Raw genomic sequence first — 22,921 nt, forward strand, 5'->3', positions numbered from 1 at the left:
GACGCGTAACACGAACGCAGGTTTCCACCTGGTACAAATCCTACAGCAGGTTGCGCAGTCGGTTGCCTCGGGGCCGGTTTGATGCAACCTTTCTCTCTCTCTTTCTTTCTTCCTCTCTTTCATATGGTTTCAAGGCGATACAGAAAGAGAAAGATCAAGAAAAAAAGAATTTAATTCAACTCATTTTACCGTACAGAATGAAATCACTAAAAGACGCGTCATTTTCGCACCATTAACGGTATACTTGGCCCGATTATTATTATCCGTGTGTCGGGCATTATGTGATCACTCCGACTCTAATTGATCTTCTTCAAATTTTGCATCTATTTTATTCAAGAAATAAGGAAAAAAAACTAAAAATAACTTCAATCCGTCGTTCCAATTTAAAGAACATTGATACGGAATTATTTTTTATTTTTATTTTTATTCAGATATTTTATTAGGATCATTTTTTTATTTATTTATTACAGTATTGTCATATTAGTTATTTAAAACCGAAAAAAAGAAGTTTCAATTAGCTCTTACTTTTATTTGATGTATTATATTATTTTCATACATTAGCATATCATATTAATTTCAATTAGAAATGTGTGTAATTGAATAGATTGAGATAAAATTTTGGATTTAATGTAAAACGATAAAGTTATTTATATATAAGAAAATGAAAAGAAAGGTAGGTAGGAAAGCGAGCAGTATTGCTGGATTGCTGGATTCCCACGAAAGAAAAAAAACTGAATAGATCGTAACGATAAGTGTGGACTTGTAACGTGCATGAGACGTCGACCAACATTGTACCGATTACCATCTCTTTGGGTATGTTCTTTGAGTATACCGGGTGTCAAGAACTTGTGGCCAACTTTAAACAGATGTTACTGGTTCGATCGATAAGCAGCAGCAGCAGGGTGGTTAATGTTTATAGTTTTCTTTTCTTTCTTTCCTGATATTAATTCTCAAAAGTGTTCCTCAAAATTTTCGTTATTTAACATATTACCAACATGTTGACAACATATTCCGACATTTTTATAGATCGTTACAAATATTTTAGGTAATCCAATATTAAAACAAAATACAACTTTCATATAGTCGAGATGAAATTTCATATATTTTAAAGATGAAGTAATAATAATGATATCAGTGTTTAAACTAAAAATCGTAAATAGTTTAGAGAAACCAATCTCTTTATAGGGTACTTGCACGTAGGAAGGAAAGTAATTCGGAACGTTGCTTGCACGATATGAATGATATTATCTGCAAATGTGTATATCTTAGAGCTCGTTCTTATGAAAGAAAGAGAAAGAGTTGGATATAAATAATGAAAGAAAGAAAGAAAGAGAAAGGAAGAGAGAACGCGTCACGTGTAGCTAACGTTTCTTATTTACGACAGCAAATTGTTCAAGTCAACCCAGCACTACGTTTTACACCGAGTTAACAGCAGCTCTCCTTTTTCTTCTTTCATTTTCTTCTTATTTGATTTTTTCGTCCTTTTCGAAGGATTTTACGTGGCAGAGATTGTGAATCTTACGAGGTCGCTGAAAAGATATGCCTCAGGAGAGTAAAAAAAAAGGTAAACAACGAAAAAGAAGTGAGAGAAGAGTGTCTGTCGTGTTTTATATACCAACCTGGAACTATGTAAGCAAGAATATACAATATACCAATCGTGTGAGGTGTGTACGTTTGTGTTGGTAGCTGCGCGTGCTTGGAATAGGAACGAAAGTCGTCTCAGGAAGATCTGCATGAACGAAGAGGACACGCTCGTGATGTTTTCTTTCCAAAATCATATCTTAAAACAGCTAATGGCTATTTTTGTTTCATACTAATCTGATACGGATTATGCGTTCATTTTCAAACTTGTCATTTAAATTATAAAACATTAATTATATAAATAAAAACGATAAGATAGACTATTTCAATTCAATATTGATATTAATCTAAATTGCCATGATTTTTGTTTTTGCTCAAAATCAACGTTGTTATACTTAAAATACTTTTGAAGTAATTTCAAGTGATAAGTTTTCAAAATGAATGTGTACATGTGTATGTATAGGTATATAGATCGTACTATATAAACAAAAATCAATCGAGAAATTAATACAATGACCAGACGGCGCCAAGAGACTGATAAAACTTATCGAGTACCTCGAATGTTATGGTTTTATGAACGAACAGAAAGGTTTCTCGTAACTTTCCTTATCATTTATCAAAGACGACAACTATGACAACGTAGATGTCTCGAAGAAATAAATATCGATTACCAACACACACAGCGAGTTCCCACAACGTCAAGAAACTTCCTCTGCTTTCTAATTGAACGTGACGAGATAAATGCAATGTTCGTGAAAGTATATAAGTAATATACTAACTGGCTTTTACTGAAATGCACATTTATATATATATATATATATATCAAAAGTTTTCCAGTTTTAAAGCCTTGCAGCTACGCAAATCGATTGACCCGATCAATTGAAAGTATACCATTGTTTCTTTCACTTTTTTTTCTTTGCAAAATGCCACCATTAAGATAAACATTTAAAGAAATAAAAAGTATTCTGACGAATAGTTCGAAGAAGACGACTGATTGTCTTTCCGTGGGACCAGGAGATACGGTCTTTCCTAAAACGGAATCTGACGCGTCGCGAATTATCTGACATTGTATTTATCTATGTATATTCACGTATTTATTCGTATATAAGTAAATGTGTCTGTCTCTTTTATCACACCCACGTATATTCAATATGTATTCAAAGCATAAAGTTTGAATTCGGAAGTTGTGTAGGAGTTCTCTGACTCAGAGTTCCTTTTCTTTGATGCTTGTCCAACTATTTCCAATCGTAGGCTTCTTGTCTTGGGTCAAGAACTTAATCTATCTATCTATGACTGATGTGAATTTCATGATGTTCCTATGAAAGTTTATAATTGAATGAGTAAATAATAATCAATGGATTTCTCGCGAATTCAATCATTCGAATGAAAACAAAAATGTTTTCTATTCATTAATCTCTTTTTCAATGTTCTACTGTTTCTCAATAGAAGTCGGAATTAATTATTAAATCATCTGTGTCTAAAATGAACACTTTATAAATAGGATTGGATAAGGGTAAATCGATTCTTTCTTCGGTCTTATCACGATTTCCTTTCCTTTCTTACGTCAATGATGGTTTAATCGAGGCCAGTAACCTCGGACTGGCTAGCAGAATCATATTTCTATAGATTGTCTTTCGAAATTTATAACTAACTTGATAGGTATACTCGGTATACTTTATTTTTACTAATAGTCGATAAATTATCGATAGTATACACTTGTTAACGATTTTACTTGAATACTTTTTCAATTGAATTGACAATTTCAACTATTTCTCGTATGGTAAGACACTAGTTTTCAGTTGAATTCTGAAGATTTCATTGTTACCAACCTTGATCGGTATAATCTCAAATAATTATTGAAGATAGTCGAACAATTGAACAAGATTTTCGACAATCTTCAGTAATTTGTTTAATTGATAAAAATCATTTATATATGTTATTTATTGTTATAAATTTGTTAGAAACTTACCATTGCTGTAGACTTCCGCATTAACCAAAGTTTCTTCATCATCGGTGTCTGGTCCAATTGAAACTGGAGTATAAACAACAGAATCTCTCGACCTCATTTTTTTAATGATTCACAGCTATAATTTATTTTGTTGTCGTCTCTCTTGATGCATTTACGTTGAATCTGAAATGAAAAACAATGATTAATGTTGTTGGTTATTAAATTAAATAAAGAAGGAATGATTGAAATTCTTCGATTTTGGAGTACAATTGAAAGATATGTTTCCAAAAGAAAATTGAAAACTCGCGCTGTGCGTCTGCGCACCTTTCGAATGAATCAGCCCGCCAAACATAGAATTGTAAGGATTTCAACGAATTTTTGTAAGAATCCACCCGGTATTTAAATACCTCGTTGTCTATTCTAATTTAGGATCAAAGCTAAGGAAAATGTAAAGCCTTTTTTTTACTTTTTACATATTCAATTGATTCTATAGTCTAGCATCGAAGTACGAATTCTCTTCTTCCGAATTTCTCTTCGTTCAAAACTTGAAATTTTCATTGAAATTTCTAAATATCATTTGTAACTTTTTATTTATTTAATCAAACAAAATTTAATTAAACCCGTTGAAAGTTCATGGGGGTCATTTAAACTTCCTTCGCAGGTCATGAGTTCAACATTACTGGTCTAGGATTCGACATGGTTTATTTATCCATTTCACCCTTTTAAATAATCAGACGATGATCTTAGTCGTAAGCTTATTTCGATAGTAACTCGTACGGTAGACACGTGTGTACAGTGACACAAGATTTCACATTCATTTACAGAGACTATTATTTCTAATTTCACTTAAATTCATTTTGAATTCGTTTAATTAAAATCTTTATCGAAAAACGTAAAGTTCTTGGTACTAACAGTTTCGTAAGGATAGGTAATAAATAAATGAACGAATGAAAAAATGATCATCATTCTGATCGACATTTCGTTTAATTTTGTTTTAATTTTATGTTTTAATCGACCTATCGAAAAAAATCTATTTATTTTTTTAACGAGTTTCAAGACCGTAGTTGTTTTCTCCTGAGCACGTTTACAGATTTCCTTCAGCTTCGGGATACCAAATCTATTTTAGTGTAGTGGCAACACGAGTGCCGTCGTCTCGACGTACAGATAGATGTCGTCGTTCGTCGAACATTTGCAAAAGCAAATAAAATATAAAACAACATTCATTGTCTTCGACGATGAACGATTCAATTAATTAATTAAATTACTTACAAAAATTATCACAAGTTTTGATCGTGGCAATTTTTATTAATAAATCTTAATATTATTTTTAACATTTTTCCATACAATTTTGATATTCCTTATTGACCAATTAAACATTTAATTTAAACGTGCAAATTATATTAACGTGTAATAGCTGTATAAAATAAAGGAGGAAGGAATGTAAAAATTGATTTTAGTCGGAAACTGGGGTTCATTAGAATTTAGGGATCGTCTGGCTATACTTAGTTACACGTGTTAGTCAGGAAAGCTTTGGTTCGGTTCGCAGGGGGTCTGCACCCAAGACTTTATACTTGGAACAAAAAGGAACCAAAGGGTGCTAACTTTCTTTGTCCTATTTTCCACGATTTTCAAGACCCCTCATTTTATTTTTAAACTCTTTGATTTTACCCTGTAATCGAATATCTCAAATATCGGGAATACAGGAAACTCCTTCAGGTTTTAACTTGAAAAGTTGATTTATTCCTATTTTTAAGTATTGTTAAAACATCAATTAACCCGATGCAAATATTATTTAAGATTTGGACGTGAGAAGAGGCATACGAACTTGTCGAATCTCGTTTAATTGCTTTCAACGTAAGAACAGAAAGGAAAAAGGAATTTTCCTATTCTTAGATCCACACATCCGTTTCTCAAACGGATCTTCAATTTCTTTTTCTCTTTCACGGTGGAAACGAAAGACTTTAAATTTCTTTTAATAAAACTTGTAAATTATTAATCAATTCAATTCTCTAATCGAATGAAATGATACACCCAGTATATACAAAATATGCATGTGCGTTTCTTTTTCTATGGAAACAAAATGAAACGAATAAATGTAAAAGCTTCGCACGATCGTTCAGTATCGTCGAATGTTGAAAAGTAACGTGGGACAGGAACAACAAAATATGTTGGCATCCGTTTCATTCTCTGGATTCTGTCAATGAATTCTCACGTATCATTTGTACCAACAAGCTGTGTGTTGTGTATGTGTGTATGCATATAGAAACATATTTGACGTCAAGAATCATTCGCAAATTTATACATCTATTTATAAAAATTTGCCATGGTCAGCTGTTTTAAGATTTGAACTTTGAAAATTGGATAAAATTTCGTATTTTTTTATATAACTTAATAATTATTTGAAAACGTACAATAATCGAACAATGTATTTATTCATTTAAAACAGTATAGTAAATGATGTACTATACACACACACACACACACATATATATATGGCTTGTTTTTTTCTCGTGGTTTTAAGTTGAACGAACTTGGGGGCTTCCATCGTTTGAAGCAGACGCCTTCGATGCTTTTCTTTCAACGTTTCTTTCTTTTTTATTCATTCCGATAATCAAGCAATTTGTTGTTGTTGTTGTTGAATCGTATCACAAATGAAAAATCAAAGTCAGACATTTTTATTATATATTTTTGATTATGACTGGACATAAGTAATAGTAGTAGTGATACGAAGGGTTGTTAATGGTAGGAACATTTAGATATTTTTATGATTTCCCTTAAGTTTTTATTTAGCGAGTAAATTCAATCATCCTTGTCCCCCTTTTGAAGAACTCCCTAAGGATGAGGTACTAATGGAAGGAGAACATACATAGCTCGCACGCGCGTGCCAAAGGATGTGAGCACGTGCGGCACGTAGAAAAAAAAAAAAAAAAGAAACAAGAAAGAGGGAGGAAATGAGAGCATAGTAAACGACATTCCAATGAAGCACGAAGAAATTAGACGAAAAGAAAAATCATTCGTCAATTTTCGACTTAGTTCAAGACCCTATTCTATAATTATAATCATTTTTATAATATAATTAATTACGGTATAGAAGTAGTTTATCATTTGTCTTTCAAGATATTATAAATGATTTATATAATACTATATCGATGGTTCCTAATATGTGCCGAAATAGCTCAGTTGGGAGAGCGTTAGACTGAAGATCTAAATGTCCCTGGTTCAATTCCGGGTTTCGGCAGGCGAAATATAATATTTATAATTATAATATTATATATGTGCGTTCAATTTTATTTTATTTTTGTTTTAGTTAACAAACTATTTTTGTTTTTTTTCTATAAATTTTTATTTCATTAATATATATATTGACAAATTTAAAAAGTTACTCATCACATTTAACTGTACTGATTTCTGTTAGAAAAAATAGCACGTGTTCTATATCCCCTCGTAAAGTTGTCCTCGTGTTAATGGTGATACAGGAAAAAGTAGCATACGTGCATGGTTGTTACGATGAACAACTATACCTCGCGTTTTTCACGATAGAATCACGTTAGAAATGACTTAGGGGGACGTTAGTTGATAGTACACCTCCGGCTGTTCGCGAGGGGTTGTCTTCTTATACGGTGACTTGACGAGTGACTATTGGGTGCCGATAAAAATAGCACCCTACAAAACAAAATGTACAAGAAATTGAAGAAGAAGTAGTAGAAGCCGTTCATACAGTTAAAAATTCTTGAAAAAAAAAACAAAAAATACTTTAAACAATAATATCCTGTTCCTTAATCGATTTTAAATACCCTAGTAGCACAAAATATTGAATTATATTGAATATATGTGTATTTAATATTAAAAAAGAGATTTAATGTGTCTTTTTAATATTAAATACACATGTATTGAATATTTGTCAATATTTTGTGTCGACTAGGGATAGTTTATTGAACTTTTATTTTAATAAATATAAAAAAAGATTAGTTCTTACTTAAAAATTTAGATGTAAGATCCTATCCTAAAGAAAGAAAGAAAGAAAGGAAAAAAGAAAGAAAGAAAGAAAGAAAGAGAGAGAGAGAAGAGTCAGCGTCTTGGTACGCGAAGGAGGAAGTTCTATTTCCGCTCGGAATTGTTTCTACGTATTTCTTTTATCTTTCTCGTCATAGCGAGACGATATTTGTTCAGGATGAATATTTCAAAATGAAACTTCTTATCCTTTTCTGCGAATTCATTAAAGTTTTCATTAATATTTTTGTCTCGACCGTTCATGACATTAGTTGACGCTTGCAAAGTACCAATTTATATATATATATATATATATATATATATATTGGATTGGCAAGAAAATAACTTAGGTTTTCTAGTGTGAAATAAAACTCAATTGTTTCTAAATTAACAGTTGTAAAGAAAATTAACACGGAATTTGATTCTATAGCAATCTAAAAGTGTCAATTACCAAACCTTAAAAGAAACAAATTCTAACATTAACAAAATATGAATAATTAAATAAACATAATGCTATTTATTGGTGCATGCAAGCTGAAATTACTTTCTTGTCAACTCAATCATTTTATATAATAATAATAATAATAATATTTATTTATAAAGAAGAAGAAAAGAAAAGAAAGAAGAAATGATATTGTCTTTGATCTTTTGGGTTTCTGCAACGACCTTTCTAAGAATTCGGAAGATCGAAAGGAAAGAACACAATTAGACTTTTAATTCATGGTGTTTAAAACACTTGAAGAATGTGATCAATTGAACGTGTACATACCACATAAAACCTTTGTTTTTAATTCTTGTATTTTTTAGAATCCTTTTAAACGAATCCCGATCATGCTTTGGACGAATTAGATCGAACAATTCTAAACTCGTACTTGGGTATGCACCAAGAGATATTTTCTTTTTCTCTCTCTTTCTCTTTCTCTCTTGAAGAGGTTAAGGTTGAGGATTAAATAGTTAAAGATATGTGTGTGAGCGTAAAATACTATTAGAAAATGTTAACACCGACATACGAATAAATATAATCGTACAAAAGCTTTCTTACCAAGGTGTATGTTCAGGGTGCTACGAAAATAGCGTCAGTCTCGTTTCGTTTCGTTTCTTTTCGTCTCGTCTCGTATCTCTTCGTTGTAATTTCGTCTGGAACGAACTACTTCACTACTTACTAACGAAGACACACTTTCTTTTATATTTTCATTCTTTTTTTTTCATACAAAAATCGATTTAGAAATTCGATCAATTGATGATAACTAAATACAAAATTCAGTTGACTTTGATAGCCAAGGAATGGATGTTTATGAATAAATAAATAAATTAATTAAATAAATAAATATATTTATATGTATATATATATATATGTATATGGTCATATGAAAAATAAAATACTAAAATAAAAATGAGAATTATGCTAAATCGAGCTTGCTCCGCACAAACTTTAGAAACGAACGAGTTAGCGTGCAGGAACCGACTGCAACAAGGATGCATCCACGATTGTCGGGAGACTCATAGCTTTTTCCTCTTCCACGAGCTTTTTACCCCTCCGTAAAGCTCATGCTTGCTTCCATACCTTCTCCATACCTTTCCCCTTCTACAACTACTTTTACTTCCCGTCTCTAACCAAAGCATTAAGGATTTTCTTCTTCACTGTTAGCCGGATGCCATCACTTTCGATACTGATCTTGTCTACTCCTCTTTCACCTCATACCACTGAAATTTATATTTGGATTCTTATTTTCTTCCTCTTTCTACATACTTCTTCCTTGTTCGATCAATATTATCGTGGTAAATTGTTTTGCTTTAAAGTGTTAACGCCTTGCTGTTTATTGGATCAATGTTTTAACACATTTCAATCTAAATTAATAGCTAAATATTAGTGGTTAGTATTATATAAAATAGTGCAGTACTTTAAATAGATAAATAGTATTTTAAAGAATATACAATAAATAAAAATACCCATAATGCAATATATGTTTTGTATATTTCCCAAATATAGGTAACAATTATCCCCGTTAAAATATTAACACTTTAATGTGGCCGCTCACACAACACGTGTGTGATACGTATGACACGTGTGTTGTTTTTTGTTTTATGTTAATTTTTTTCGTGAATAACAATAAAGTTTTTTTTTAAATTAATTCTTGAAAAATATTATCTACCGGGTCCCTGACAATGTTTGACTGAGTACACGTACGGCCATTAAAGTGTTAATCTAAATACAATAATCTAAGTATAATATAGTATATTTGAATATCACATGAAGGGAATGCATAGAATGCTGATTCAATGCATTTCAAAAGTTAATCTATTTCCTTATTAATTTTGATTTTGTGTTTAGAAAGAAAAATATATTACGCGCAAAAGTTTTCTATTTTTTTTTCTATGAAGAGTAATACCATTATGTTATCCTAGCCATAAGTATGATTTATGAAAATTTCGAATTTGAATTAATTGTTCATTCATTTTGTGCCAAAAAGAAAGCATTTTGAAAAAAAAAAAGATTGGTTATATATAATAAATGTTACATGGTGTTAGAAAAAATTAACAAATGTGCATGTTTACGAAATCTTGCTTATTTTTGTAAACTGGTCCCCAAACGCCATACTTTTGATCACTCTTGTTACTTTCCTGATGCTGAGTTTGTTTCTGACAATCCTTTGACGTTGGATTCATCTTATCTTTCCTAAATAACAGAGGAAATAAAAGTCTTCGTTAAAACAAGTGTTCTATCATTTGTTGTATTCAAATATTATTCTGTCTAATATAAAAAAAAAAGTAATGTGTGTGTGTATTTAATAAATTATTATTTAAAATTAATATAAATTATACTAACTTGATTTGTTGGTAGGGGCCAGTGATTTCTGACTCGTCCAAATTAGAAAACACCATAATTGTATCGTTTCAAATTCTCTTCTAATGAACAAAATTAATTCAAATTCGAAATTTGATGTTTTTAAATTTGTACTTTGATTACCAGAGTGTAATTATTCTTGTCTTTTTAGTTGCTAAAACACATTGAAAAAAAAATTATTAAATAGTGAAAGTATATTCATAAATCATTCTGAATATTTTGTTCAATTTTAATTTAAAATGTATATACTTACTCTACGGCACGTGGTGTAAATGAACAAGTACCAATAATTCTAATCGGTTTCCAGCATTACCACGACGACTTCCTTTACGAGTCCGAAGATTTTTAGCTAATCTGTTTTTAAATAAAACATAATTATATCATCACACAAAGATTACATTAAAAAAGATAATAATACAATTTGTAACATTTGTTTCTTGTTTGTTTCTTCTTCAATATTTACCTGACACTTGGTAAAAATGTCGGAGAGTTGCCTTGGCAATCTAGAACCTTGCACCTCATCGACACATAAGATCTTTATGATCTAGATAAGAAAAAAATAATTCGAAGATTGATTAAATTTAAAAATCCGTGAAGATTTGTGAGTTCTTCTTGATTAATTTTAGCGAAGATAATTTTTCCGCACTTATAGAAATATATGTTGAAATTAAGAATTAGTTAAATAATTTGATGATTTATCACGGATATTCCAGAAAGTGATTGTAAGTCGTCAGAATGAACTGCCGTTCTGCTGCTTCATTCTACCTGCCTTACATAGTCTCTGACCACACCCCTTCCTCAACTTTCTGCTCAAGTAAAAGTTTTTTAGTTATGGTGGGGATATCGTGATTCTACACAGCATTGGTTTCATTAATTCTCCAACTTGATTTCATCCAATCTTTTTCAAGTTCAATCGATTATTTTATATCTAACTTTAAGTATAATACAAATTGTAATTTCGGTTTTATAAACAGTGTAGAAGAACAATTATGTTCTCTTTCATAATCTATTATAAAAGATTTATAACAAATAATGCATTATTATAATGATATTTTCAATGAAATATTTTCAAAGAGGAATTTTTATTTCAATTTGGTAGTAAAATGTCGTCTTGTTTACAGCGATGCACATTAATGTATTCGTCACTCTATGTTTTTCTACGATTAATGACGTGTTATCTTTCTGCTCCGATGTTTATCAAATTGTTAATGCAATAAATTATACTCTGTATAATTTGATATTATTAATAGATGTGTATAATTACTGCCTATTCTATGATTCTAGAATTTCCTTATTCGTAATTAGAATATGAAGAAAATAAATTAGGAATTAATATTCAATACTAATCAAATTATTAGCAAATTTGAATTGAATTGAATTGAAATGTTTCGTATAAAAATGATAATTTCAATTATAACAAAAGTTTATTCTTATATTTCTTATATTGTTTCAAGAAATTCATTTATTTAATCTTAAATTAATTGTACTCATAGCTTTAATTTTTATTCTATCGGCCATTATGACGGTCGGCCATTTTGAGAGCGGCCAGCACTTAATGGCTGATCATTAAGTTTTAATTTTTAATACTGGATGAATCAAAAGAGATTATACTACAGAATTATATTAGATTAGTTTAAAAATTAATTTCTATTTTTATTTTATTTTATTTTTTTTTGGAATATTGAAATAAAAACTTTGAGTAGATTGATTTCAATGAAGATTATCAAAAACGACAAAGATAAATCATGGATGATCGTTTCTAACTACTGAACTAACTTTAGAGTGAAAAATGTGACGCATAATGGTACTAAAGGGCCGCAAACTGTCGTAAGGTAAATCAGCACGAGACGATCGTATTTCAAGAAAACAAATCGAACATTATAATATTTTCTTTTCTTTGTGTATAAATCACGAAGTTTTGTTTTTCAATTATTCAACAGTACAATTTTAGTTATTAGATTATACAAACGTTTATTGTTTTAAAAATAGAACAAATAATATTGTATGTTTAACCCAAAAATAGGAATTCAATATTTTATTGACCTTCTAAAAAAGAAAAAAGAAAAAGATTAATTGGTAAATCTATTGTAGAATCACGATAGCCGTGCCCAACTATATAAATTATACATTCAAGAGAAAAACTAGAATCTGATGCAATATTCGTTCAAAATGTTGTCATGTTGCGGAATTCTTCTTGTTTCTATGCAATATCACGTATGTTAATGCATAAAGACAAGAATTTTCATTTCAAATAATATTTTGATTATAATTTTTTAATATAACATTGTATATACAACATTTTTATTTTTATTTTTTATTTATAAAATGTTGGTTAAATTTTGTAATCACCTTCTAAACTCAATTTTTAACTGCAGAAATAATTTGTTATTTAACATAAAATTTATATAGAAATTATTCGAAATAATCAAGTCAGATATTGAACGTTATATTTAAAATATATATTTAACGTAGAAAAAAAAATACATTTTTTTTTATTATATACATCATTTCATAAATTATTTAAAATAGATAAATTTATAAACACATATATGTATATATTTGAATAGGTTATTATAAATACTAAAAATAATTGTTTATAGCAAAAATTGCATCATGTAATTTACATTCCTCCATTAAGGGGACACGTCAACACAAAAATCGATTTTTTTTTCGATTTTCTGAAAGAATATTATTTCAAAAATATTTCTTCAAATTTTGGTAAAGATCCGCGCATTATTTACGAAACTGTAGTAGTTTAAACGTTAATTTCTCCTATTCGCGTTTTTAAAACGGTGGCCCTCGCTGCGTCCAGACCATTTATCCGATCCTTACCAAATTTTGTACAGTAATACTAGATACACGTATCTAGAGAATGAACGAAAGGATTTTTCGACAAAATGCCAATTTATTTTTTTTTTCTTCAAAAACTCGCCGATATTTCTGCAAAAATGTCAATTTTTTTTCGCAAAAAGTCGACTATTTTGAGAAAAATTAAAAAATCAAAATTTCCTTTCGTTCATTTTCTGCGCCAACATCTCTACTAAAGGATAACACTCAGTTTTTTTTTTCTGATGAACCAATTTTTGCCAGTGAGGGCCACCGAAAATCACCTTTTTTTATTTGGACTATTAGAAAAGTGGCCACAGACAACACAATTTACAATATTTTTACACAAAAAAAATTGTGTATATAGTTCAGATATATAACTTACATATAACAAAAATTTGTATTGATATTAATAAAATTGGCTGCAAAAAAAATTCACAAAAAAACCGCTTTTTTTTACACTCGAAGGTGACGTGTCTCCTTAACCTTATCTTTGTAATATTTGTGATCATTTAATTAATTAGAAAAATCTCTAGAAAAGTTATTACATACATATATAGTTTAACTCGAACCTATATTAATTAACGTATTCGAACGTTCAGAAAGTTCTGAAATACTAACTCTACCACGTTGTTTAATAAATTTAACAACAGCATCAAGTTCGCTCTCCGTAATGTAAATGAATTTTCCTTGATCGTCTATAACTCCAGTTAATTCACCTGATTTTTGCCATTCTAAGATCTTATCTACTACGAATGCTGTTTTTAAAGAAAAATGCGCAGCTACGTCATCCAGATAAACTACTTTTTTTAATTTAACATATTCCATGACATCGTCCAACAAAATATTCTGATCCTCTTGAAAACCTTCCTCCTCAACGCTAAACATTTCTTTCATTTTTAAATATTCTTCTTGTTCCTGTTTTTCCTTTAATTCTCTAAGTTTCCTAGCTTCTTCCTCTTGACGTTTTTCCTCATTTTGTTCTTCTTCACGTTGCTTATCTCTTTCCTTTTGTCGTTTCTCTTCCTCTTCCTTACGTTTTTCTTGTTCGTGTTTAATTATCTCCCTTTGAGCTTTCTTTTCAGCTTTGGCTGCTAACTTGGCACGTTTCTTAGCACCAAATTTACCATCGGATACATCTGCCGCTGGTGTATCTACTTCTACTTCATTATTTTCCATTTGTCTATTCTCATTCGCATTTATTTGATTATTTACTACAGCATGTACACGATGACGTACATTTCTGTTACCAACTACTCGTCTCACTTGACGACGTTCTCCAACTTGATCCTGAACATTATTAGGTCTTTCTTTATTTACTCCTGTAAAAAGACATTTATTTTCTCAATCTGTCTCAATTGTTATTTTCATGATTGCTGACAATATGGACATTGTAAAAGTACCATAAGTTGTGTATTAAATTAAAATACACATAGTTGAATCAAATCTTACCTTGATTTCGACGAAGAAATATAGTTAATGCAATTATTAATGTTATGATAACAATTACACAAAGCATCAATACAAATATATCCATTTTTTAAATAAGATTTCAATATTTTTCTTCAAGAAGTTAGGTTAACTCATAAATGCACGTATTTTAGTTAACATAGATATCAAAGTTTTCTTTTTTATCGACATATAAAATAGTACAATTTTTGAACCACAGATAGAGCCTCATATTTATCTAATGTGGTATCACTGCTTACTAATACCACGAGATAAAAGATATACAAAATGGTTAACGTATATAGAAAACTTTATTAATAAAACTGTATCCTTTTTTATGGTATCGCATATGTTTACACAGGTATCTGAAATTCTTCAAAGGGTACACATAAGTGTGTATCGCTGTGTTACGCCGCACCTCGTTGCAATTTTTCAAATCGCCCCTATTCTAAAGCAGTTTTTACTTCAAAAACATTAGGTTTTAACAATGTTCAACAATTATAAAAATAGATTCAATACAGCTTTATTTGAATTTATCATATTTTATAAAATATACTATGCATAAAAAAACCTATGTAATTGGTATAAATTTGATTCGAAGTGGTTTAGACGAGGTCAGAGTGAGATCTGCCAAAAACGTAACGTCATCTAGTTCATCTACCGGTTCCAATTTAAAATTGTACAATATAAAAGCAACCATGAGTTTTAGCTCGTACATTGCCAATTTTTGACCTGTGGAATGAAAAATAAGAGAATATGAAAAAACAATATAATAAAAAATAAAATTAAATAACATCAGAAGGAGTTTTCCAAAATGCGAACAAATCTTATGTTTATGTACGGTGTTGGTAGATACACTAAAAAATAATCAATCACCATAAGTGCCTTAAAGTATTACGTCAACATCAATTACTTATAATTTTTTTTTTAAGATTTCATTGTATTTCTTTCTATTATTAAAAATAAAAAATTGATTTTATTATATGAGTCGCTTACCAATGCAGTTTCTCGGCCCCGCACTAAATGGTATGTAGGAGTAGGGATGTCGCCCTTTAACATTTTCCGGTAAAAATCTATCTGGATCGAAAACATCTGGATTTGGCCAATAATCCGGATTTCTGTGCAAGGAGTAAATATTCACTTCAATGATCGTACCAGATGGAATTAAATAATGTTCTGCAAAATTAAAAAGATAAGTAGTTAATAAGCCAAAGGATCAATACTAGAAATATGATATTTAAGTGTATACGTATATTTGAATATATATATATATATATATTACATACTTAGCTGCATATCGTGAGGAATTTGCCGAAAAATTGAATGAACGCTTGGATACAAACGAAGCGATTCTTTTAAACATCTTTCCAAATACGGAAGTTTTGAAAGTGACGATATCGTTACATTAATATCTTCTTGCATAATCAATCGAACCTCGTCTCTTATATTTTCCTAACAATAAATACGTCATTGATTATTCTGTTCGTAGGCTATGAGCATTGCTAAAGAAAACTTATTAAGTAGATATTCTGGTCTAGAAATTGGAGGAAAAAATCGATTCCTTTTTTTTTCATATTTTCAAAGCTTAACCTTTTAAGAATATGTCCTTAAGAGGATTTTTCAAAATTCAATTTATTTTCGGAGATATAGCTGTTTTAGTTTTAGACGCGGCATCTTATATTTTACCCTTATTACGCGAAACTTTGAACGCGTTTTTTTCGAAATTGCTTTTTGTTTCACGATTGTCATGATATCTCAAGTTCTACTAATCCGATTTGCTTGAAATTTGGTGAGATTCTTTTCTATTCATTTTTCTATCGTACTAATTAGACTCTTAGCACAATTTTAATTTTCTACTATTTTTAAAAAATTCGAAAAAGAAAAAAAAGGGGTAAAAATAATGTATCTTTTTTTCAGACAGCGGTAATTTAGCGAAAAAAAAACTTTTTTCAATTCTTTTAGTTCAAACGATAGCAGCATTATTATAAATCAATAATCTTTTTTAATTTTTTTATTTTAGATTACTAGAAGAGCTGCAATTGTGACAACCGTCGCGCACCATTTTTTTGGGACCCTCCACTTCATCAGCCTATATCTTTTTCAATTTTGAATTTTTCCATTATTTATTTTTTCATGTATTCTTGAAATATTAATAAATATCTTATAACATTATAGATAGTGAAAAAATTATGCGTCTTTTAGTCATTGCACTTGAAAAAGTACCTAAAATTCATGCCTCTAGATCAGAATACCCCCTTAAGTTTAGATAATTTTCGTTCGAACTGCAACAAAAGTGATATTATTTGTTAGGAGTAAATATCATAATTAATTATTACTACAGACAAGTTACAAAAAATTAGTGAAACGATTTAATTACTTAAATAATTTTAAATGAATAAAAAGTGAAAGATTGTTTATTTTGCTTATCATTTCAACTAATAATCTTTTCTGATTACTTCACCTGGACATCTTTGTGCTTAGCAATAAGACTCAAAGTAGAGGTCAATGCACTTGCGGTAGTATCGTGACCCTGAAAAATTATATTTTGCAGAATATTTTTGAAATGTATTCTTCTAAGAAAGAACATTTAGAAGAACCTACTTCAAAGATGAAGGTATCAACTTCTTCACAAATTCCTTCCTCATCTATTTGATTATCATTCCAAGATGCGGCTATAAGCAAATCTAACATAGAAAGCCTTTTCTTGGACTGAAAATCTGTAATAATATAAAAATTCTATTAACCTTGTTTCTTAAATTTAATTCTATTCATATTTAAAAAGAATTCAAATACAGTCATTGTCCTTCTCCGAATTTTTATTAGAAACGTCATCTTCTTCAATATTCTCATTTACTTGCAAATATTTCCCATTAGTTTGTTTATGAAAACGTTTTCTTTCTGCAATTATCTGGAAGAAAAAAATAACATTTATTTAAAGGAAAATATTTGTTGAGAATGTAAATTTTTAAATAAATACTATGCAAAAGACGTACATTTCTTGAAAAACTGTGCAACGTTTTCAATATTTTTTTTTGTACTCTACCAAGTGGAGAAAATGCAAATATAGTATCGAAGTAGTACCAAGGTCTTATCATTCTAATAAGCAATAAATAATATTTTTTATTTAAATAACTTTGTTTTTCTAAACAAAATTAATGAATTACCTATATGTAGCAATTCTGCCATAAACATGAACAGCATTACGATATTCAGATTCCAGCTCATTTTTTTCTGTCAAATGGGTACCTAAAGCTATTTCTACAAAGAAGAGACTCGTAAATAAAATTAATTCGTAATACTATTAATTATATACAAAGAAAATTGTTTTTTTCACTTACGACATATTGCGTTTAGAGTGTACTTGCTAATAAATGTTCGTAGATCTTTGATAATAGGATTTCCATCTCCCTCTTTTTGAAGAGATTCGACAAGATTTTGTGATTCTTCAATTAAATTAGTAAAGGAATGTTTAAGAATATTGAAGTGAAATGCAGGAGTTAACATCTTTCGTCGTAAGTGCCATTTTTCTCCTGTCAAATAAGTTTATATTTCAAATATTAATAAATATATTATAAGGCTTCAATAGCAATTGCGTTTTACTTTCTTTTTATCATAAAGTTTTAAGAGTAAGATAATTGTACGATTTATTTATTATAATATTATTACTATAAATAATAAATGTCACCGGTATGGTCTCTGGGTGATAAAAAGCTGATAAAAAGTGCACTTTTCACAATTCAAGCAATAAAAACGGAATGCGGAATGCGATAGTTATAAATAATCACCAAAATGGTAGGATGTTTATCAAAGGAAATATAATTCGTCAGAAATTAAGTAAAAATAAATAATCCTTTTTTTGAAACTTAGGTATAAAATTTTTTTTGTTAGTATGGTTTTCTATTTCCCGTTTTTATCTACATTTTTGCGCTATATAACAAACATTTTAAGATAGATGAAATAAAGACGTTACGAAAAACATATGGAGAATACTGCTGGACTGAACGAAGGTTCTGGTAAAATGCACTGAAAGATCTAATAAAGATATTCTCTAGAAATGTTTTTTCAACTCTGTAGCCTACCACACTTCGAGACCCTTATTATTTATAACATATTTCGTCTTTATTCTTTGGACCACAAGCTTATCTTTCTAAATACTCTCGTCTAAATAAAGATCTGAACAACGAAAAATCTAAAAAATGCATTGAATCGTATCGCTCTCTCAGCTTATCGAACTGTGTACACTACGAGTCTCAGATTTCAGCTCCGTGGTAAGCTCCACCGATTCACGCTGGGCGTTTAACATCTTCAAAATGTTTTTATTTTATTGAAAAATTACTATAAGTTTCCTAAATACGCAAACATTATAGTAAAAAAACATGTCTTTGGATATTTATAAGAAAAATATTCCACAATGTTGTTTAATTTTTTTCTCTGATGTATCTGATAATCATTTGATTTTTTTGTAAAATATTGCAGACAATACAATTATTATATTCTATATATTTCGTAATTGTTAATTACAATATTTGCGAAATAAATAATTTAATATTAATTTTTTAATAAAATAGAAACATTTTTAAATAGAAAAGAAATACCACGTTTGGTAAAATAAAAACAGACCACGCACCTTCTTTCTTTATTTCGACCGTCGATTGGTTTGGACCTTATACTTTTGTCGCATACCTACGTGCTTATCTCTGTTTATTCTTGTACGCTTCTATCGCTCCTACCTACAAACATTTCGAGTATCAAAAGAATACGTGTCCACACTTTGTAATATGCAGTCGCACACAAACACACACATATACAACCAGGAGCGATAACTACGAAGCATAGCATAAAGAGGAAACCGAGAATAGGAAAAACCGTATAGCTATATTCCGTCTCATTCTCTCGCAGGCTAAATCCTATATGTTTGTCTCTTTTTCTCTCATTATTTAGTATAGCAGCCGTTACATAGCTCCGTTTCCGTTTATTTACTTTTCAGATCACTCCCATTCTAAAGAAGTTCTCACTTCAAAAAGCAAGATTTTTCATTGACTTAAAATTATTTAGTAAAAATTCTCATACATTTCATATACAATAATATTTATAGTTTTTATATCTAATAAAAATCGATATATGGGTCAGTTCGAAGATGTGCGTGGGTCACCATCTGACCCATGGGTCATAAGTCCGCCACTGATTAATAAAATAATATGCGTCCATGGTTTTTATTTGTGCTTTTTTATTACCGATTAAATCTTTAAAAAATGTATCAATGTTACTCATTTTTATGACATTTGACTCTAACTATTAGAAAATAAACGAAATAGGTTAGAGAATAACATAAATTGATAAGTCAACTTTCGACTTTTGTTACTTGTAAAACGCTATTTTAACTCGTCAATGTAGCTTGACGCTACAGTTTGACTCTCAGATTTGACGCTGCTTCATATCTAGATGGCACTTTGATCGAAATTATATAATGTGGTCAAATTGGACGCTCAAAGCTAGCGTCAAGCGTCAGCATGAAATCGCACCTTAAGGTACGGATAGAATTTTTTTGGAATGAGTGTTACAATTATGAAAATCCAGAACCCTAATTGTATGAAAAACAGATAGGAATGTGAAAAAATGAAGATAAAAATATTAGTCTCTTTGTAAGGCTCGAACGAATAAAGGCGTTTTTTATTAGTTTTCATTTAGAACCTTTTATTTTAGATATATTGTTAATAAATTTTTGTTAGTAATTTTAATTGCTTACCGCCGCTAATTAATAATCCAGAAGAAAGCCAGGGCATAAGAGATTTATACATATCTCCTTTTTCCAAATATTCATTGCTCTTTAGTAACTCCTACAATGTAAAATTCATCTTTGTTAAAGCATAAAAATTGATTTTTTGATTAATGTTTAACTTTTGATTTTGTATTACAATAACCCCTTAAGTTGCACGTACACTTTGTATTCTATGCTGCTATAAAAATTCTGATTAATTTTGTATTTTTTTAATTTTTTGCTAAGACAATGTTCTAAATTGTGCTTTGTTACATAAAAAAAAAAATTGAATTTGCTTAGCAGGTTTTTTTTCAAAAAATTGCGTGTTAAGAGGTTAAATGAATTGGTAAAAATTAAAAATAGTCTTTCTCAAATGATGCTCGGAAAAGATTAATAAATAATCCTTCAAGAATTTGTCTAAAGCAATTTTACATTTAATGATGGTTTAAAATATATTCAACTATGCATTTTTTGTAATGAATGCAATTGTACATATTCATATTCAGCTTTTCTGTACATCAATAAGTTAAAATAAGATTATAAAAAATTTCTATTTTTTTTTTTTTTTTTTTTAATAATAATTTACCTGAATATCATCTGGATCGAGTAAAATTACTGCAGAAAAAAATAAGGTCCATATTTTAAAAATTGGATAATTCTCTTTACTTAATTTCCATATTTGCTGAAGTAAATGTTCTATATTATTGGTAATAAGTTAATATTAAATGAAAACTTTATCAATTGAGGAAAATCACACTTAACAATTTAATTCTTCAATTGAAATATTTTAACATTTCTTACCATTACCAGTGTGTACATGATGCAAATTTCCAATTATCGGATATTCCTGAGGTCCTGGAAGAAGACTAATAAGTCTTCCCACTCTTCTATATCTTATAAAGCAGTGTAATAGAATTAGAAATAAAATAAAACTTAACAAGATAGAGAGCATCATTAAATCTGAAAAATATACAAAATTAGGAAAATGAACAATAAATGTAGCAAGAAAAATTTTACTGACTAGGGTGAAAACACCAGTCGTCGACCATGTGCCAGAAATTGACTATTTGTCATTAAAGCGTGAAAAATAAGCTTTAATTAAGTATTGATCTTGGAAAACAAAGGCGGTAGATGAGCTACTTCATTTACCGATGCGATGCTATTTGAATACGATTATTTATCGTAACTACGAACGATTAATATATATATATATATATATATAAATAAAAATTGAAGAAAGTTTTACAGTATTCATCTGAGAGTTCAGACATTAGATGTAACATACCCGATTGTGTGGATAGTGAAGATAACGAAAAATCTAAATAAGAAAATACATTGAGAAGAAGAGAAATATAAATGGCTTATCGTTAAAAAAGATGGTAATGAGGTGTCGGCTACTTCTGACACACACACACACACACACACACACACACACACACACACACACACACACACACACACACACACCTGACGCAACCCTGACGTATTAGATTACAAATAAGAAAATATACTTTTTCATATTAATAAGTCTACCAAAACGAGCAAAACGCGAAATATTTACTCAATACCTGAATTACATTCGATATGGAATTATTGTTAACTTTATTTTTCATCAACTTTCAAATATTAACTTCTTTTCATTTGAATTTGTAACACAATTTTTTTCGAAAAATATCCTTTACTATATGAGGTCTGAAGTTCAAAGAATGTCTTCACGCATGAAGACCTACTGTTCAATAAAAATGCACAAAGTTACGAATATTTAAGATAACAATTTCTCTTAAACTGTCGACCACTGTTGCCTTCTCCTTATTTATTGTTGTCAAGAACAAAACTTTCTTTAAAAACTGTATCATTGATTAATATATAAATTATAATTTATGAAATGCTTGAAAACACGCGAATTTTTTATTTCATTATTCGTTTTTTTTTATATTTTTTTTATTAATTGTAAACATACACGTATACATAAGCGACATATACTAGTAAAATAGAAAGAAAATAATTTCACTTCACTCTTACAGAATTAATATTTGTTGTAATTTATAATAAGAAGAAACTCGTTTAATCGTAAGATTGTTGGAACGTTAAATGAACAATTTCTGTTGCAGAAATGATTATATTGCAACATCTCTAATTTTATACTGTTGCATACAAATATAAGAAATACATAATAAAAACCACATTAATGTATAAATATCTCAATTTTTTTAATCTATGACTTTTTTTATCATTAAGTTGTCTACAATGTTACGTCCAATAAAATCTAAAGATTTAACAAACATTTGTACAACGAAGAAAGATAGCTAATTTGAATTGCTTATGTAATGTTACTCATGACAAAATAGTTATTACTAAAAAAAATAATCTATGTAAACAGATTATCTTATCTTTGTTTTTGAAGTGAAAACTTCTTTAGAATGGGAGTGATCTGAAAAGTAAATAAACGGAAACGGAGCTTTGTAACGAAGCTAAGTAACGAAGCTATGAAACGGCTGCTATACTAAATAATGAGAGAAAGAGA

At 29.4% G+C, this 22,921-nt stretch overlaps 3 protein-coding genes and 1 non-coding gene across 10 annotated transcripts in view; 1 reads left to right on the forward strand and 3 right to left on the reverse strand.

The window, feature by feature from the left end:
* Positions 1 to 10,518, reverse strand: part of rols (zinc-RING finger and ankyrin repeat domain-containing protein rolling pebbles) — a 32,098-nt gene extending 21,580 nt beyond the window's left edge. For both annotated transcript variants that reach the window (XM_015323904.2, XM_089175547.1), the window contains exons 1-3: positions 10,347 to 10,518; positions 8,562 to 10,196; positions 3,551 to 3,712 (exon numbers count right to left, since the gene is read on the reverse strand). In XM_015323904.2, the coding sequence (XP_015179390.2) occupies positions 3,551 to 3,647 (97 nt within the window). In that variant the 5' untranslated portion in view covers positions 3,648 to 3,712; positions 8,562 to 10,196; positions 10,347 to 10,518. The remainder of the gene's footprint in view (positions 1 to 3,550; positions 3,713 to 8,561; positions 10,197 to 10,346) is intronic.
* TRNAF-GAA (transfer RNA phenylalanine (anticodon GAA)) lies at positions 6,695 to 6,767 on the forward strand. Its single transcript has one exon. It is a non-coding gene; the product is annotated as a tRNA-Phe (tRNA).
* Positions 10,519 to 10,926: 408 nt separating the features above from the next.
* Ddrgk1 (DDRGK domain containing 1) lies at positions 10,927 to 14,804 on the reverse strand. The gene is made up of 2 exons (XM_015323887.2): positions 14,643 to 14,804; positions 10,927 to 14,512 (listed from the first exon to the last, which is right to left on the reverse strand). The coding sequence occupies exons 1-2, from the start codon at positions 14,725 to 14,727 to the stop codon at positions 13,752 to 13,754; spliced, it is 846 nt and encodes a 281-aa protein (XP_015179373.1). The 5' UTR covers positions 14,728 to 14,804; the 3' UTR covers positions 10,927 to 13,751.
* Positions 14,805 to 15,146: 342 nt separating this feature from the next.
* On the reverse strand, positions 15,147 to 22,566 carry LOC107067926 (cytochrome P450 4C1). 6 transcript variants are annotated; one of them, XM_015323868.2, is made up of 13 exons: positions 22,420 to 22,566; positions 21,199 to 21,357; positions 20,984 to 21,093; positions 20,386 to 20,476; positions 17,978 to 18,169; positions 17,804 to 17,897; positions 17,633 to 17,735; positions 17,433 to 17,547; positions 17,241 to 17,356; positions 17,101 to 17,169; positions 15,926 to 16,091; positions 15,636 to 15,815; positions 15,147 to 15,371 (listed from the first exon to the last, which is right to left on the reverse strand). In XM_015323868.2, the coding sequence occupies exons 2-13, from the start codon at positions 21,350 to 21,352 to the stop codon at positions 15,211 to 15,213; spliced, it is 1,551 nt and encodes a 516-aa protein (XP_015179354.2). In that variant the 5' UTR covers positions 21,353 to 21,357; positions 22,420 to 22,566; the 3' UTR covers positions 15,147 to 15,210. The 6 variants fall into 6 exon arrangements, with proteins under 6 accessions (XP_015179354.2, XP_015179353.2, XP_089031678.1 ...); XM_015323867.2 differs by having other exon boundaries at positions 22,358 to 22,492; XM_089175552.1 differs by lacking the exon at positions 22,420 to 22,566 and adding an exon at positions 21,419 to 21,867 and having other exon boundaries at positions 20,984 to 21,012.
* Positions 22,567 to 22,921: the final 355 nt, after the last annotated feature.

The sequence above is a fragment of the Polistes dominula genome, unplaced genomic scaffold, assembly GCF_049000335.1.
Source record: "Polistes dominula isolate Pdom_NZ unplaced genomic scaffold, Pdom_raw_medaka contig_17, whole genome shotgun sequence".
Taxonomy (NCBI): domain Eukaryota; kingdom Metazoa; phylum Arthropoda; class Insecta; order Hymenoptera; family Vespidae; genus Polistes; species Polistes dominula.

Coding starts and splice junctions, on each gene's coding strand:
- Ddrgk1 (XM_015323887.2), bottom strand. CDS start 14,727: ATGGATATATTTGTATTGATGCTTTGTGTAATTGTTATCATAACATTA. Junction 14,513..14,642: donor ATTTCTTCGTCGAAATCAAG/GTAAGATTTGAT, acceptor GTCTTTTTACAG/GAGTAAATAAAGAAAGACCT.
- LOC107067926 (XM_015323866.2), bottom strand. CDS start 21,446: ATGGTCGACGACTGGTGTTTTCACCCTA. Junction 20,477..20,983: donor TCGATCCAGATGATATTCAG/GTAAATTATTAT, acceptor TTTACATTGTAG/GAGTTACTAAAGAGCAATGA. Junction 17,357..17,432: donor TTCGGAGAAGGACAATGACT/GTATTTGAATTC, acceptor ATATTATTACAG/ATTTTCAGTCCAAGAAAAGG.